Source organism: Heterodontus francisci, chromosome 13 (assembly GCF_036365525.1).
Source record: "Heterodontus francisci isolate sHetFra1 chromosome 13, sHetFra1.hap1, whole genome shotgun sequence".
Classification (NCBI taxonomy): domain Eukaryota; kingdom Metazoa; phylum Chordata; class Chondrichthyes; order Heterodontiformes; family Heterodontidae; genus Heterodontus; species Heterodontus francisci.
Window position 1 is genome coordinate 12752222 of NC_090383.1, and position 18529 is coordinate 12770750.

At 41.4% G+C, this 18529-nt stretch overlaps 1 protein-coding gene across 6 annotated transcripts in view; it reads right to left on the minus strand.

Moving 5' to 3' along the window:
* Positions 1–18529, minus strand: part of gzf1 (GDNF-inducible zinc finger protein 1) — a 37588-nt gene that overhangs the window by 11340 nt on the left and 7719 nt on the right. For 3 of the 6 annotated variants that reach the window (XM_068044382.1, XM_068044385.1, XM_068044386.1), the window contains exons 2-5: positions 16044–16159; positions 14761–14909; positions 12517–13961; positions 1055–1149 (exon numbers count right to left, since the gene is read on the minus strand). In XM_068044382.1, the coding sequence (XP_067900483.1) occupies positions 1055–1149; positions 12517–13940 (1519 nt within the window). In that variant the 5' untranslated portion in view covers positions 13941–13961; positions 14761–14909; positions 16044–16159. The remainder of the gene's footprint in view (positions 1–1054; positions 1150–12516; positions 13962–14760; positions 14910–16043; positions 16160–18529) is intronic. The other 3 variants (XM_068044383.1, XM_068044384.1, XM_068044381.1) reach the window with 3 other exon arrangements.

The window sequence follows — 18529 nt, forward strand, 5'->3', positions numbered from 1 at the left end:
GTTTTCAGGGCTGACTCTGGGGCTCAAAAAGTTGATTACGTGAGTAGCTAAGCCATACAAGATGAGGGAAGTTCCAACTTCAATCTCCAGTATATACTGGTTTACTTGCTCTGTCACCACAGCTGTGTCACCATGTGGTTGTAATAAGTATGAGCATCCAATGACAACTACAAAGCCATATCTCAGCAAGGATTCACTTTCAAGGAAGGAGGGCTGGGAGAAAATTAGTGAGAAAATAAAGATGGTTATATCTGTGTAAATGTAATTTAAGAAACAGCTGAACTACACATTTTGTTGAAAATTTGTTCTTTGTGACATTTAGTTTTACATTCACACTAAAGTTTTTCAGTATCTGTACAAGATTGTCGAAACAACCTACGTAACTTTTTCAAAAGAAATGCTGGAAATGGTCACTGACCTGAAACGTTAACTCTGCTTCTCTCTCCACAGATGCTGCCAGACCTGCTGAGTATTTCCAGCATTTCTTGTTTTTACTTCAGATTTCCAGCATCGCAGAATTTTGCTTTTATTCTAACTTTTTCACAGCCTGATTTAATACTGCAAAATGCAAAGTTTTTGGACAACCCTTGGCAAGGTTATATTTTCACTTCATTTCCACCAATATTGCCATATTCTTGATTGAGAAACTTACTCAATATCTCTAGTATCTGGGGACTTCCCTTTCAGAGGTCATCTACTCATGGGCTACTGGTGCTGATTCAACATCCTAACCAGCCATTGCTGGTTGGAGAGACAGATTCAAACAGTCTCATAATGCCATTATCTTTCTGTACATACTCCTTTCTACAATACTTGGATTCTTTTATTCTTTATTACTACTTTTTTTGGCTTCAATTTTTCCCTCTCTTTCAAATATGTGCTATTTGCTGGGTACCAGCTGTTTTAATTAGTATAGCTAATTCCAAATACTTACAAATAAGCTACAAGATGTGGCTGAATCACAACTCAATTTACACTGTACATCGTGCTTGACTGTACTGATCTGTTTTAAGCAGTTATACAAAAATAATTTAGAAAAAATGTAAAAAATTACCTGTATGAGATCTCTTGTGATATATCAACATATGATTCTGTGTGAACCTGGCATCACATTCATCACAGGCAAATGGCTTTTCACCTGTATGCACCCTGGAGAGTGCATGTAAGAGAGAGAAAAAGAGAAAACAACTTTGATATCACAGAATTGTTACAGTGGAGGAGGAGGCCATTCGGCCCATCGTGTCTGCACCAGCTCTCCGAACGAACAATTCAATTAGTACCATTCCCCCGCCTTCTCCCCGTAACCCTGCACATTCTTCCTTTGAATGCTTCAATTGAACCTGTCTCAATCATTCTCAGGCAGTGCATTTAGAGTTGTTACGGCACAGAAGGCATCCATTAGGCCCATCAAGTCCACGTTGGCTCTCTGTAGAGCAATCCAATCAATTCCATTCCCCGTAGCCCTGTAAGTTTCCAGACCTTAATCGCTTGCTGCGTGAAAAAAGTTTTTCCTCATGTCGCTTTTGCTTCTTTTACCTATTACTTTAAATCTGTGCCCTCTCGTTCTCGATACTTTCACAAGTGCAAACAGTTTCTCCCTAACTACTCTGTCCAGACCCCTCATGCTTTTGACTACCTCTATCAAATCCCCTCTCAGCCTTCTTTTCTCTAAGGAAAACAGTCCTAACTTCTCCAATTTATCTTCATAACTGAAGTTCCTCATCCTGGAACCATTTTCGTGAATCTTTTCTGCACACTCTCCAAGGCCTTCACATCTTTCCTAGAATACAGCACCCAGAACTGGAAACAATACTCCAGCTGAGGCTGAACTAGTGTCTTAACACAAGTTCAACATAGCCTCCTTGCTCATATACTCTATGCCCTTATTAATAAAGCCCAGGGTACTGTATGCTTTATTAACCTCTCTCTCAATCTTGCCTGACACTTTCAATGACTTATGCACACATATACCCACGTCCCTCTGCTCCTGCACCCACTTTAGAATTGTACCCATTATTTTATTCCACAAATATTCGAAGTATTTAAAGATAAAACAAATATACATTAGATTCCAAATGAACTAGACAGAATTCTAAAGCGTAAAAAACTTTTCTAATGCTGTATTCACTGTACTTACAACTTCGAATCATCCAGTGACAGTTAGCTGTTAATTTTTCTAATGCAGAACTTAGGTACTGCATAAGTAACTCTTTAAGAAACCTCAATTTTTCAAATGGGTATCCGCAGTTGCTTTCTCCTTCCCTTGAAAAATTATTAAACAGATGTTCTGTTTTACAACCATCAGTCTAAAAAATCAAATGACAAAACACGTGAACTAAGCCTTTACCTTGTTTCTTCTCCAATTTCATTACCCAAACAGAAAGGGGCAGATAAAAAAGCATGCTCCTATACCACTATCTGCTGAAATGCACTCCTGAAACAACTTTGCCTTGCTACTTTCCCCTCTGCCTTCAAAGGTCTCCTTAAACTCTACCTCTATAAATTCAAGCCACCAGTAACCATGACAGTATTGAAAGGAGTGACTGAGATAGCACCCTCATGGAGACAACGCCCCGTCTTCACAATGAGGATACCATTCATCATGTTGTGTGTCATTACCGCCATGCTAAATGGGACAGATTCAAAACAGATCCAGCATTCAAAACTGGACATCCTTGAGGCACTATAAGCCATCAGCAGAAGTGTATTCAACTACAATCTGTAACCTCATGGTCTGGCATATTCCCCTCACTCTAGCATTACTTTCAAGCCAGGGGGTCAACCGTGGTTCAATGAGGAGTGTAGGAGAGCATGCCAGGAGCAGCAACAGGCATACCTAAAAATGAGGTGCCAACCCAATTAAGCCACAACAAAGGACTCCATGCATGCTAAACAATGGAAACAGCATGAAATTCACAGAGCGAAGCGATGCCACAACCAATGGATCAGATCTAAGCCCTGAAGTCCTGCCACATCCAGTCGTGAATGGTGGTGGACAATTAAACAACTATCCACAAACATTCCCATCCTCACTGATGGGGAAGCCCAACATGTCAATGCAAAAGACAAGGTTGAAACACTTGCAACCATCTTCAACCAGAAGTGCAGAGTGGATGATCCAACTCAGTCTCCTCCTGAGGTCCCCAACATCACAGATGGCAATCTTCAGCCAATTTGATTTACTCTTTGTGATATCAAGAAAGAGCTGAAGGCACTGGATACAGCAACGGCTATGGGCCCAGACAACATCCTGGAGGACTTGTCCTCCAGAACCAGCTGTTCCCCCAGCCAAGTTGTTCCAGTACAGCTACAACACTGGCATACAACTAACAAAGTGGAAAACTAGCCAGGTTCATCCTGTCCACAAAAATCAGGACAAATTCTATCTGGCCAATTATCACCCCATCAGCCTACCCTTGATCATCAGGAAAGTGATACAAGATGTCGTCGACAGTGCTGTCAAGTGGTACTTACACAACAATAGCCTGCTCACTGATATTCAGTTTGGGTTCTGTCAGGGCCATTTGGCTCCAAACCTCATTACAGCCTTGGTCTAAACATGGACAAAAGAGCTAAATTCCAGGGGTGAGGTGAGAGTGACTGCCTTTGACACAAGGCAGCATTTAACCAAGTGTGACATCAAGGAGCCCTAGCAAAATTGAAGTCAATGGGAATCAGGGGAGCACTCTCCACTTGTTGGAGTCAAATCTCATACAAAGCAAGATGGTTGTGGTTGTTGGAAGACAAACACCTGAGCCCCAGGACATTGATGTAGGAGTTCCTTAGGGTTGGATCCAACCATCTTTAGCTGCTTCATCAATGACTTTCCCTCCATCATAAGGTCATAAGTGGGGATGTTCGTTGATGATTGCACAGCGTTCAGTATCATTCGCCATTCCTCAGATACTGAAGCAGTCCATGTCCACATGCAGCAAGACCTGGACAACATTCAGGCTTGAGCTGATAAGTGGCAAGTATAATTCGCACCACACAAGTGCCAGGTAATGACCATCTCCAATAAGAGAAAATCTAACCGTCTCCCCTTGTCATTTAATGGCATTAACATTGCTGAATCCCCCATCAACAACATCCTGGGGGGTTACCATTGACCAGAAACTTAACTTGGACCAGCCATATAAATACTGTGGCAACAAGAGCAGAAGAGCAGGTCAGAGGCAGGGTATTCTGCTGCGACTAACTCACCTCCTGACTCCTCAAAGCCCGTCTACCATCGACAAGGCACAAGTCAGAAGTGTGATGGAATACTCCCTAAATAACTGGCTAAGTGCAGCTCCAACAACACTCAAGTGTTAATCTGTTAATTGTGTATCAATTGTTTGATTATTGCAGGTGGAGTGTGTTAATTGGGGTCTTACTTGAGCACGTATAAGCAGACACTTACTGAAACTGCTGGAGGGTTTTGAGTGAGGAGCTACATGTTTGTTATCCTTTTATTCTGTACAATAAATGTGAAACTGAGTAAAGATAGGCTATAGCATTATCCTTCCATAACAAGCTTTCTGGAGTTTAACAACAAGAAGCTCATCCTGGACAAAGCAGCCCACTTGATTGGCACCCCATCCCCCACCTTAAACATTGACTCCTTCCATCACTGGCGCACAGCAGCAACAGTGTGTACCATCTACAAGATGCACTGCAGCAACTTGCTAAGCCTCCTCAAACAACACCTTCCAAACCCATGACCTCTACCATCTAGAAGAACAAGGGCAGCAGATGCATGGGAACACCACCACCTGCAAGTTCCCCTCCAAACCACACACCATCACGACTTACAAACATATGAATTAGGAGCAGGAGTAGGCTATTTGGCCCTTTCAAGCCTGCTCCGCCATTTGATAAGATCATGGCTGATCTGATTGTGGCCTCAACTCCACTTTCCCGTCTACTCCCAATACCCTTTGACTTCCTTGTTAGTCAAGAATTTATCCACCTCTGGCTTAAAAATATTCAATGACCTTGCCTCCACCACATTCTGGAGGAGAGTTCCAAAAACTCTCAACCGTGAGAGAAAAATATTTCTTCTCATCTCCGTCTTAAATGGGCCACACCTAATTTTTAAACCATGTTCCCTAGTTCCAGTCTCTCCCAAAAGGGGAAACATCCTTTCAGCATCCACCCTGTCAAGTCCCGTCAGGATCTTATATGTTTCAATAAGATCACCTCTCATTCTTCTAAACTCCAATGGATATCGACCCAACCTGTCCAACCTTCCTTCAGAAGATAACGCCCCCAGCCCAGGTATCAGCCAAATGAACCTTCTCTGCATTGCCTCTAATGCATTTGTATCCTTTCTTAAGTCCATCAGGACCTGGGGACTTGCCAGCTTTTAGCTCTAATAATTTTTTCAGTACTCTTCCCCTGGTGGTTGTAATTGTGTCAGGTTCCTCCCTCACTTTCACCTCCAGATTCACAATTATTTCTGGGATGTTATTTGTATCCTTCACAGAGAAGTCAGACACAAAATATCTGTTCAATTCATCCACCATCTCTTCATTTTCCATTATTAATTCGCCAGACTAGCTCTCTAAAAGACCAATGCTCACTTTACTTACTCTTTTCCTTTTTAAATACCTGTAGAAACGTTTACTATGTTTGTATATTTCTAGCTAGCTTTCTCTCGTACTCTAATTTTTCCCTCATTAACCTTTTAGTCATTCTTTGCTGTTCTTCATATTCTGCCCAATCTTCCGACCTGCCACTCATCTTTGCAGAATTATATGCTTTTTCTTTTAACTTTATACTATCTTTAACTTCCTTAGTTAGCCACAGATACAGCATCCTTCCTTTAGAGTTTCTCTTTCTCACTGGAATGTATCTTTTCTGAGTATTCTGAAATATCTCCTTAAAAGTCTGCCACTGCATCTCTACTGAGCTACCCCTTAACCTAATTTGCCAGTTTACTTTAGCCAGCTCTGCCTTCATGCTCTCATAACAACCCTTAAGTTTAAAACACTAGTCTTAAGTTCACTCTTCTCTCCCTCAAACTGAATGCGAAATTCGATCATTTATCACTGCTACCTAGGAGCGCCTTCACCATGAGGCCATTAATTCATCCTGTCTCACTACACAGTACCAATAAAGCCTGCTGTCTGGTTGGCTCTGGAACTTGCTGCTCCAACTAACTGTCCTGAAAACACTATGAACTCATCATCCAGGTTACCTTTGCCAATCTGATTCATCCAATCTATATGCAGATTAAAAATCGTTCATGATTAACATTGTAATTTTCTCACAAGCCATTATTTCATCCTGTATACCCCGTCCTACAGCTTGGTTACTGTTGGGTGGCCTAAGTGACTTCTTACCTTTACTATTTCTCATCTCTACCCAAACTGATTCTACATTTTGATCTCCAGAACTAAGGTTGTGTGTCTCTATTGTACCAATGCCACCCTTAATTAACAGAGCTACCCCTCCACCTTCTCCTAGCTTCCTGTCCTTCCTAAATGTCATGTACCCTTGAATATTCTGGTCCTAGTCTTTGTCATCTTGCAGTTATGTCTCTGCAATGGTTATCAGATCATACATATTTATTACTATTTATGCTGTCAATTCATCTGCTTTATTACGAATGCTACGTGCATGCAAATACAGAGCCTTTAGTTCTGTCTTTTTACTATTTTTGTAACCTCTAATCTTACCTGCTGGTGCACTCTTAGGTTTGTACACTCTGTCCCTTGCTGCCACACTCTGATCATCATTTCCCTTACCTTGCTCTCTTGCCTTTTCTTCTCTACGTAATTTATCACATCTTCTCAATCCTCCTCACTCACCCCCACCATTTAATTTAAAGCCCTCTCTACTGCCCTAGTTAAACGACCCACCAGAACACTGATCCCAACGTGGTTCAGGTGAAGACTAGCGAAAGGTACAGCTCCCACTTTCCCCAGTACTGGTGCCAGTGCCCCATGAATCAAAACCCATTTCTTCCACACCAATCTTTGAGCCACGCATTTAACTCTCTAATCTTATGTACCCTATGCCTATTTGCTCATGGCTCTGGTAATAATCCAGAAATTACCACCTTTGAGGCTCTGACTTTTAACTTAGGCCCTAGCTGCTCATACTCCCTCAGCAGAACCTCATAGTTCTATCGATGTTGTTGGTACCTACGTGGACCACGACCACTGGAGCCTCCCCCGTCCCACTGCAAGTTCCTCTCCAGTCCAGAGCAGATGTCCCGAACCTTGGCACTGGGCAGGCAACACAGCCATCTGGACTCTTGCTCTCGGCTGCAAGAACTGTCTACCCCTCTGACTATGCTATCTCCTACTACTACTACATCTCTATTAACTCCCCTGCTTGAATGGCTTCCTGTACCATGGTGCCCATGGTCAGTTCGCTTATCCATCTCGCAGTCCTAGCTCTCATCCATACAGGTTACAAGAACCTTGAACCTGCTGGACTATTGCAAAGGCTGAGGCTCTTCCACATCTACGTTCTGGGTCCCCATACCTGCCTCACTCGCAGTCACACCCGCCTGTCCTTGATCTTGGACCAAATCAGAAGGCCCTATACTAAGGGATGTGACCACCTCCTGGTACCAAGTGTCCAGGTAACTTTCCCCCTCCCTGATGTGTCGCAGTGTCTGAAGCTCGGCCTCCAGCTTATTAATTCTGAGCCGAAGTTCCTGTAGGCGCAGACACTGATTGCAGACGTGCTTGCTCTGGATCACACTGGCATCCAGGAGCTCCCACATCATGCAGTCGCAATACATCACCTTCCCTGCCATTTTTGTGATACTTAACTAACTTAATTAATAAACCCAATAAGTTTTATTACCGCTAGTAAACTTTACTAATAAAACTTTACAATTACTGATAAATTACCTGAGTTTTGAAAGATAAATGAAAATAGCAAAATACTCACTAAACACTTATCTGTTTCCTTGGGACGTCACTTTTTATTTTTTATCTGAATGTGTCGCGTTCACAGACAAAGCCCAAGAAGATTCTTATGGTAATTACTCCAATTAATGTCATACAAAATTCCTTAGTTTAGATAAGAAAAAAAGAACATGTTCACCAACCACTTACCTTCTTTGCTGGAACGTCACATCAATTCCTCTTTCCCCCTCTGCACTGAGTTCCCACGTGAACCAAATTCCTAGTTTCACACTCTATGTCTCCACTCCATGTGCCCCTCACTCTTGGAACTATATTGCCGTTCCTTCACGGTCACTAGGTCAAAATCCCTCCTGAACAGTACTGTGGGTGTACCTACACTTGATGGACTGCAGCGGTTCAAGGAAGTGGCTCACCACCACCCTCTCAAGGACAACTAGGGGTGGGTAACAAATGCTGGCCTTGCCAACGACAGTCACATCCCACGAAAGAAAAAAGTAACATTCCCTCTATGCTGCGAGGCCACGAAACAATCTGGAACATGCAATGTAGGAGGCAAAAAGGCTGCGCACAAGGAGCGGTCCCTTTAAGATGTGCACATGTGCGACCATGTGGCAACATTAAAGGGACCGTGCAGTGCCACAAATGGGCTGCGTACAGCAAAGGAAAATGAGAGGGAACATTGGGTAGCCTTTATTTCTGCTTTCTAACTCAGTGCTAGGTTTCAGAAAGCAACAAGGCTACTTGCCTTTCAATTTTCAGTTCTTCTCTGAGGAGAGCATTGGGTCTACATTACAGAACTTCATCAATTCCCTGGGACTGGCAAAGTAGAACCTTAGGCACGATGTTGAATTATCACATGCATGTTAAAGTGCATTTTATTACGGCCCAGTGAGAAAGGGGTCTAGGGGTCCCTCAGCCTTCACCTGATCTTGCCGTATTAGGTTTTAATTTTAAACACACTGTTTTTAGCTCCCCGTTGGTGAATCCTTGTTCACCGATTTCCAATTATAAGGTGAAGAAACCAGCACAAACAGGTTTTCTTAGGTTTAACGAAAAGGTTGAAATTTATTAAACTTGAACTTAAACTCTAATTCGGTTGACACCTACAGATACATGATGCGCCCACAATAGCATGCATACGCGATACACACCTGCAAATGGAGACAGAAAAGAGAAGAAAAATAAAGTGGAAAAGTATGAGGCAATATCTGAAGAGTTGTTGTTATGGTTCTTCGAGCTCTCTGTAGAGTCCTTGATTGTGGGTAGGTCTTGCTTTTCGTTGGGGCCCAGTATTATTATTAAACTTTGTTCACTATTGGAGACTTTTCTTTCTTGGGGTTCATGTGGATTCAGAGGCGTGTGAGAAAGAAATGGGAGCAGACAGGAGAGATCTTCTCAGTCCATGAGCAAACAGTCTTTCTCAGTTCAAATTTTCTGTGGCCAGTTGAAAAAACCCTGGAACAGCCAGTTAGTCTTGTGACCAGCTGGTCCAACTAGTCCTGGCCCCTGTGGATTGCATCACCCCAGCAGACCCTGGAATGTGCTTCCCCACCCCCTCACTGTCTGGTGATCAACATCCATTGTGAGTGGAATGTGTCAAGGAATGGTCCTTTGTCTACACAAGCACCGTCTGTTAGTATGCAAATGTTTTTTCCAGCCACGGCTGATCTGTCCAACAAGTCATTTCCTCGCTCCAGCAATAGTTCAAAATCAATGTTCATATGACAAAACCAATGTGCCTCATTCTTGGCAGGTGGGAGCCTGCATGACAACTTGCATTTCATTTTGGTAAACAAATCAGAGTCAGTCATTTACAGCATGTCCATGCCAGCTCTCCATGGAGCTATCCAATCATTCCCGCGCCCCCTCGCTCAATCCCTGCAAGTTTATTTCCTTTAAGTGGCCATTCAATTTCCTTTTGAAGTCATTGATTGTCTCTGCTTCCACCACTTGTGGGCAGCGAGTTCCAGGTCATTACCACCCGCTGCGTATAGAAGTTCTTCCTCATAGTCCCCCTGCATCTCTTGCCCAAAACCTACAATCAGTGTGCCCTAGTCTTTGTACCATTAGTTAATGGGAACAATTTTTCCTTGTCTAACTTATGAGACTGTCATAAGCTTGTATACATCTATTAAATCTTAATCTCCTTTGCTCTAAGGAGAACCACCCCAGCTTTTCCAAGCTAACCTTGTCACTAAAATTCCCCATCCCTGGAACCATTCTGGTAAATCTGCTCTGCACCCTCTCATCCTTCCTAACTTGTGACGACCAGAACTGGATGCAATACTCCAGCTGGGGTCTGACCAGAGCTTTATAAAGGTTCAGCATACCTTCCCTGCTTTTGTACTCAATGCCTCTATTTAGTTTAGTTTAGAGATACAGCACTGAAACAGGCCCTTCAGCCCACCGAGTCTGTGCCGACCATCAACCACCCACTTATACTAATCCTACACTAATCCCATATCCCTACCACATCCCCACCTGTCCCTATATTTCCCTACCACCTACCTATACTAGGAGCAATTTATAATGGTCAATTAACCTATCAACCTGCAAGTCTTTGGCATGTGGGAGGAAACCGGAGCACCCGGAGGAAACCCACGCAGACACAGGGAGAACTTGCAAACTCCACAGGCAGGACCCAGAATTGAACCCGGGTCGCTGGAGCTGTGAGGCTGCAGTGCTAACCACTGCGCCACCCCATCCGCCCAAGATCCCATTTGCTTTACTAACTACTCTCTCAACATGTCCTGCCACCTTCGAAGATCTATGCACATGTACCCCCAGGTCCCTCCGTCCTGCACTCTTCAGAACTGTGCCATTAAGTATATGCTGCTTCTCCCTATTCCGTCTGCCAAAATGCATCACCTCACACTTGTCAGTATTAAATTCCATCTGTCACCTGTCTGCCCATTCTGCTAGCCTATGTCCTGTTGCAGGCGGTTCATATCATTCTCACAGATGGCCACACCTCCAGGTTTTGTCTCATCAGCAAATTGAGATTCTACTCTGCATTCCAAGATCCGAGTCATTTATTTAGAGCAAAAAAAGCAATGGTCCCAGCACTGACCCTTGGGGACCACCAGTGTCTGCCATCCTCCAGTCTGAAAAACAACCACTTACTACGACTTGCTGTTTTCTGTCCTTGTGCCAATTTTTTTATCCAATTGGATACTGACCCTTGTCACGCAGGCCCTCACCTGCCAATACTGAGGCAAATATTATTTCACCACATGAACAGTAAAACTTAAAATTGGTGCTGGGAAGGAAGGAGGGCCTATCACAAGAAACTGCAGGTCCCTCACCAGAAACACCTTTTTTGCATGCTAGCAAACAGTGTTGGAACAAGGGACCCAGTCCTTGCTTCCCCAATACACAGAGGTGGTCAGACCAGTTTAGTCAAATGACTAACTGGCTGTTGGTTATTTGAATTTGAACTTGCCACAGAGAATTGGAACTCAAAGCTCTTTTCTCCTGGACTGAGAACATCTCTCTCCTGTCCGCTCCCATCTCTTTCTCACGGAATTGAAGACCCATGAACCTCAAGAAAGAAAAGTCTCCTACAGTGAACAAGGTGTAAGAAAAATACTGGACCCCAATGAAAAGCAAAACTACTTACAAAAGGACTACCTTGAACTCGAAGCACAGTAAACAAGAAACTCTTCTGATATTTCCTCAAACCTCTCTTTCTTTCTTCTGCTCTTTTCTGTCCCTATTTGCATGTGCGTATTGTGTATGCATGCTAGCATGGTGCGCAGCGTGTATCCGTAGGTGTTAACCAAATTGAGAGTTTAAGTTTTAACAAATTTCACATTTCTTCTTTAAACCTAAGGCAGCTTGTTTGTGCTCATTTCTTTGCCTTAATTGGAAAGTGGTGAACAAGGATTCACCAAGGGGAAGCTCAAAACACTGTTTAAAATTAAACCCTGTTACAATATGACCAGTTGAAGACAGTAAAAGACCCCTAGACACCTTTCTCGCCTGGTTGTAACACCCTCCTATTCTATGAGCCTCAATATTGTTAACCAGCCTTTTATGTGGTACCTTATCAAATGCTTGCTTAAAATCCATATAAACATCCACTGCCTTCCCTTCATTAATCTTCTCTGTTCATCAAAAAATTAAATTAGATTAGTCAAGCAGGATCTTCCTTTTACAAATCTGTGCTGGGTATGCTTAATTTACTTGAGTCTCTCCAAGTGTTTGTTGATTTTTTCTGATTATTGTTTCTAAAATCTTACCCACCACTGATGTAAAACTAACTGGCCTGTAGTTGTTAGGACTGCCCTTACACTATTTTGAAAAAGGGTGTCACATTTTTCCCCCAGTCCGAGATACAGAGTGAAATGAGAATTCCATGGAATATATACTTCCAAACAGAAAGCGGAGTTTTCTGAACAAATTGTATGATCAAGAATACTGTTGTTTACTTTTACTATGATTGATTACTCCTCCAACCTCACTTATAGAACAAACCACAAGGTAATATTTTAGTTCTGTAACTATTAGAAAGTTAGATTATACTGCTGTAACAAAAGCAAGACAGACAAGACAACTTCCACACTATCTCAGATCCAGTTAATAAAATGGCACACATAACTGAGGTGATTAAAAGTGCATACTATAGAGTTATATTGCACATTTGTACCTCAAGTGCACCTTCAGTGCAGATGGCTGAGAAAACTTGGCATGACATTCAGTGCACTCATAAGGTTTATCTCCAGTGTGTGTCCTTTCGTGGAGTCTCAAGGCAGTTTTGGAACTTAGTCCTTTACCACACTGCAAGCATAAATGGCGCTCTCCACCACCTTCGTGAACCTGAAGGTTATGCCGCTTCACATCTTTTTTCCTTTTAAACTTTTTACCACAAAGTGAGCATGGGAAGCGACGTTCTTCAACATGGACATGTCTTTGGTGGCTTTTTAAGTTGCACCGATTAGCAAATGTTTGGCTGCAAGTCTCACAGCGGTAAATGATTTCTGGGGTAATACCATGATTCTGTTCTATGTGTTTCAAGTAGCTTTTCTCATACTGAAAATCCTTCTCACATTTGTCACACTTGAAGTTTCCACCTCTTCTCTTCTTCTCATTCTCATCAGGTGTCTTTTTGGTATCCTCATCCAATTCGAAATCACTATCATCAGTCTCCGCTTCTTCTTCCTCATCCTCCTCCAACATCTCATCTTCATAATCTGGCTCTTCAACAATTTCTGTAGTTGTTTCCTTTTTGACTCGATCTTCAATATCTTGGTATTCATCTAGAAAGGTCAGTTTACCAGATTCCGCTTCCAAATTTTGATCAACTGTCTCTTGCTCTCGAAGCTTACGTGTATATTTCTTTTTGGGTATTTCCAAAAAGACTTTGCGCCCTGCTAGCCTTCCACTGGCTCGTTTGGCCTTTACACTTAAAGGTTTCCCCACTTTCTTCTCCTTTTCTGACTTTTCCCATGCTTTGGCTCTGATGGTTGCTGGCAATGCTTTACAATCTTGGTCATGACATTTCTCTTCATCTGAAACATTTTGGACAGTGGATACTTGGCGATTGTATGCTGTTGAAGGAATTGGTGATATGTTCTGAGAAGAAACTGAAACAGTACCACTGTCTTGTTTAATGTCTTTAATTCCTTCTACTCCCTGGGAATCAGCCAAATTGCTCAAGTCCATCAGAGCTGTCTCAAGTATCTGCGTTTTTACTTGACTACAGACTTCAGCCAGCTCCCTGCACTTCAATTTTTCTGCAATCTCCTGTAATCTTTGTACCCTCTCGGCCTCAACCTCTACTTTTGCAGTATATACAAAATCCAGAAAAGAGGCAAAGTCTGCTGTGTAAATGTCTTGCAAAGTAACAATAGTAATCTTAGTGTTCACCATTTCATTAAGGAATAGCTCCTTAAAGTAACTGCTGGCAGCAGCCAACACAGCTTTGTGAGCAACAAATTCCTCTTTGTTGCCCTGGTGCTCTATCTGCACAGTCACATCACAGAAGTAGCACAAGATGCGGAGTTTGTGCATCTCATCCAACAGGTTTTTAGGGGCTGCCCTCGACTCCAGTACAACTTGATTGCTTACCATCTTCCTCAAATTTGTCAACCCCTGCAACATATAAATTTACACAAAGTCAAGCTCAATTATGTTCATGGCTTGCAATACAAATTCTGAATTTGGATAGCAAATGATCAGTGTGATGAAAAATGGATCTAATAAATACAATGTCTTTTAATGTTTGGGGAAAAATTAACTCGCATATTGTGCAAACTTTTTTTTAGATGATATATGAGATATCAAACATTGTATACAGTTTAGCATGTCATGCTACAAAAATTTATGTATCCTAAGACTTTAAAGCGCACAATACTTTATTGGATTCTTCTCATTTCATTTAGCAGCCACTTTTAGAAAAAAAAATTGATCTTACATACCTTCATATTTAGATCAATGTATTTATTGACTATGACATAATGAAAACATATCTCGCATATCTCATATAGAATTAGCTCACGACCAGTAGAATAGCAGCATACACATGAAAACAATATAGGAATCAAACTAGTCATTTATGACATATGTATTCATTTGTAACTTAACAAGACAACTTTTATAACTGTACATGCGTCTGGACAACCTTATTATGGGCTCTGAATAAGTATGTCCAAACAAAACATAAATCTATAAATTATCCTTTCCTAGCCAAAAAGTTTTAGACCATTAACTCAAAAGGTAATTATACTGGAGATGTGCGGAAGAACTGCCACTCTTGGATTAAAACCATTCAAAGAATCACAAAATCAACAAACAGCATTACTGTTAATCCATTACCAATGAACATGACAGTATAATTGTTCAACAAGGAGAGATTAATTTAAAAACTAGATTGATTAATAATATACTGTACTTTTTAATAGCATGGGTACACATTATATTGTCCCCATGACTTAAATTATTCATTTCCATAGAAAATGTAGGATAATAGTTACAAGGTTGAAATTCAATCAAGGAGTTCGGAAGCCAACGGATACCAATGGGGTGAAGCACAATGTTTTCCTATAAAAATCAGCAAAAGTTGACAATTCAGTTCCCTGCCAGTTTATTCTTCGTAACATACAGTACACAGATAATATTTTTCTTAATAGGCTTTTTGACCCTATTAAGCATCAGGTAAATTGAACATGGAATCAATTTCTACATACATTTCTCCACCACCTGATTCGACCTCTCCGTTGCCTCTGTAATGTTAGACTGCTTGTTTGACCTTCAATCTTGAATTCGCCACAACTGCCTCCAGTTAAACATCAGGAAGACTGCAGCAATCATATTCAGCCCCTCCTTCACACTCCCCCCATATTCTTGGCCACCCATTCCATCATCCTCCCCAGCCACTGTCGCAGGTTAAACCAGAATGCTTGCAATCTTGGTCTCCATTCAAAAACAATTTAGATTGTGACCTCATATCCACTCCATTACAAAGAGTGCCTACTTCCTCCTCTAACATAGCTCGCCTCAGCCCACATGCTGTTAAAACATTTATCCATGCCAGACTCTACTATTCTAAAGCTCTCCTGGCCACTCATCCTGCATCAGCTTCAATTCATTCAAAACTCTTACTGCCTGTAGTCCTATCTGACATGAAATAACACTTAGCCATTACTCTTGTCCTTGCTGACCTACATTGGCTTCTAGACTTGAAAATTCTTTAAATTTTCATTCTTGTGTTTCGATCCCTTCATGGCCTCTCTATCCTATCTCTGCAATTTCCTCTAAGTGGCCCTCCTGCCATCAAAACTCTATTATTCTGACTCTGGCCTCTTTTGCATTCTCCCCGCCATTTGCCCCATCATTAGTGGCATGCCTTCAACCATCTAGGTCCTATGCCCTGGAGTTTCCCCCCTAAAACTTTCCACCTCCTTTAAGACCCAACTTAAAACCCACAGCATTCACCAAGCTTTTATCAGCCCTCCCAACAGCTCCTTCTAAGGTTTGGCATCCATTCTAATCACACATCCATGCAGTACCTTGGGATTTTTTAAAAGTTAAAGGCACTATGTAAATGCAAATTGCAGTTGCTATTACAGTTGGCATGACATTAAAGAAAGAGCATTAAAGACTTCAAGCCTTAAAGCCCAATCAATAATGCAATTCAATTTGTTTACGCAGCAAAAACCAGTGATACACACTTACTGTGAGATTTAGTATCCCAGAGCCAGTTTTGTCATGAATGTCAAGCTGATCCCCATTCTGTATTTGAGGTTCAAATGCTAATCAAATGTAGATTAAATTCTGGTGATGTTTCCAACCTTTATTAGAACAAATATGAACAGCAATTAGTAAAAGCCACATTCACCCAATTCAGATCTTAAGAATATTGGTGTAATTTAAATGCTTACATTAAGAAAACTACACAGTATTTGCTGGGAGGGTTTGCACCCTATTTATATGAATATTAACTCCACTAAGTTACCCTACTTCTGTAAGTGAGTGGACTGGAAAGCAGTTTGTGTTCAATATCTTAGTTGGCTGCTGGAACAGCGCAAGTGTGATTCAATGAACACCACCCCAACCGATTTACACTCCCTTTCCCATGTGAAATAAACTCAATAATGAAGCACTTTTTATTCGATACACAATAGTACCCAATCTCTCAAGAGCTCATACAATGTAGTATAAGGAACAATGAAACCTTGCAAAAGTTGGCACTTGAATACCACTAGTTAATACATCGGGTATTACAAAAAAAATTATTCCAACAAGGAATCTAGAGAATGTTGCTTACATGCTTATGTCACTGAACAACTTCAAACTAATATCTGAATATTCATATAGTAAGAAAATTTGCCACAACTGATAAAACAGAATACTGTTGCTGAAGTAAGGCTTCATCATCTTTAATCTTCCACAGTATCAATTCTCCATTTCAAATTCTTGCTGTGAATGATAGCCTGTAATCAAAGGTTGATTGCAACTTTTGCAGACCCATGTTTTTGTGACTGTGGATGTGCTTCGTTAATGTTACTGCTTGATTAAATTGGGAATGGTATCCACTGGGAAGCTGGGACTTACGAGGCCCTAGCAGCAATATTAGTTGAACACTTCTACAATTGTAAAAGAGAGTGGTGAGAACTTTGAACTTGTTGCTACATGGCAGTGATTGAAGTAGCGAGCATTGCTGTATTTAAGGGGAGGCTTGATGCATACATGAGAAGAGAGGTCACATGAAGTATATAAATATCGGCATACATTACTTGGACCGAATGAGCTGTTTCTGTGCTGTACATTCTATGTTATAAATATCACTCTGCTGCTAGCTGGAACACAGCCACTTGATGCATTATTTTCATAGTCAGACGTTAATAAAGAAAAATAAGCAAAGGCTCCATAAGACTTGACAGTAAGCAGCTTATACTAAAATTTCTTCTTCCGCTCAACAATAATGCTCTCCTTTAAAAATTATTGTATTTTCATCAGGAAAGCTGTACTGGTATTTTCTTTTGCAACTTTGTTGCTCTACACATTAGAAATTCTTAGTAATGAATGCTTAATAAATTTTAATAAACACATTCAAAAGCTAAGGAAACTTATGACCACCTTCTTAAATTTTATGACTATGAAGAAAGTTGTTCTAATCTGTCTTAGGTGGATTTGCACAACCTTTTTGCTGCAAAATGTGGTCATTCAGTAAATAAGTCTAGTAACAGGGATGAACACATACATTCGAAGAAAAAACACAAAACACAACTATGATGGTTGTTGTGTTACTTGAGTGAGTGTTATCTGTTGAGGGCAGTAGAGCTGCATTTAATACAGTTGTGGGAACAAATGAACTATTCTGGAGTTTTGCCTGATTACCTTTGGAGATCTGGGAGTATTAATACAGAACATCCCTCTGAAGAATACAATGAACGTCTATTATTCACCAAATGGAGGGGACCCAAATGTGAATAATGGAAATTGAAGAGTTCCAAATTTTGGTCTTGCATGCATGGAACAGCAATCCCCCAGAGACCGGAATGAAAGCAAGTACAAGTAAAAAACTGAATTTAATTTTTCCTCGGGAAATGATTCACATGAGACAGGAGGAAACTAGTGTAACAGTTGTGCAATGTCTCACACAAGACTTCACCTCTCTAAAATTCCAGTGGCTAATCAGGAAGGTAAATAACTACGGCGCCAAAAATTATGCTTCCACTGGGAGTGGAACAGGTTCCATTGCAGGCTAGATCATTCAGCATCTGAACATAAGAAATAACAGGAGTAGGCCATTCGGCCCCTTAAGCCTGCTCCACCATTCAACTGATCATGGCTGATCTGATTGCATCTTGACTCCACTTTCCTGCCTGCCCCCCATAACCCTTGACTCTTGTACATCAAAAATCTGTCTAACTCAGCTTTGAATGTATTCAATGACCTAGCCTCCACTGCTCCCTGGGGTAGAGAATTCCAAAGATTAACAATTCTCTGACAGAAGAAATTCCTCATCTCTGTCTTAAATGGGAGACCCCTAGTTCGGTAACTGTGTCCCCTAGTTCTAGATTCCCCCAAGAGGGGAAACATCCTCTCGGCATTACCTGTCAAGCCCCCTCAAAATCTTAAATGTTCCAATAAGATCACCTCTCATTCTTCTAAACTCCAAATAATATAGGCCCAGTCTGCTCAACCGTTCCTCATAA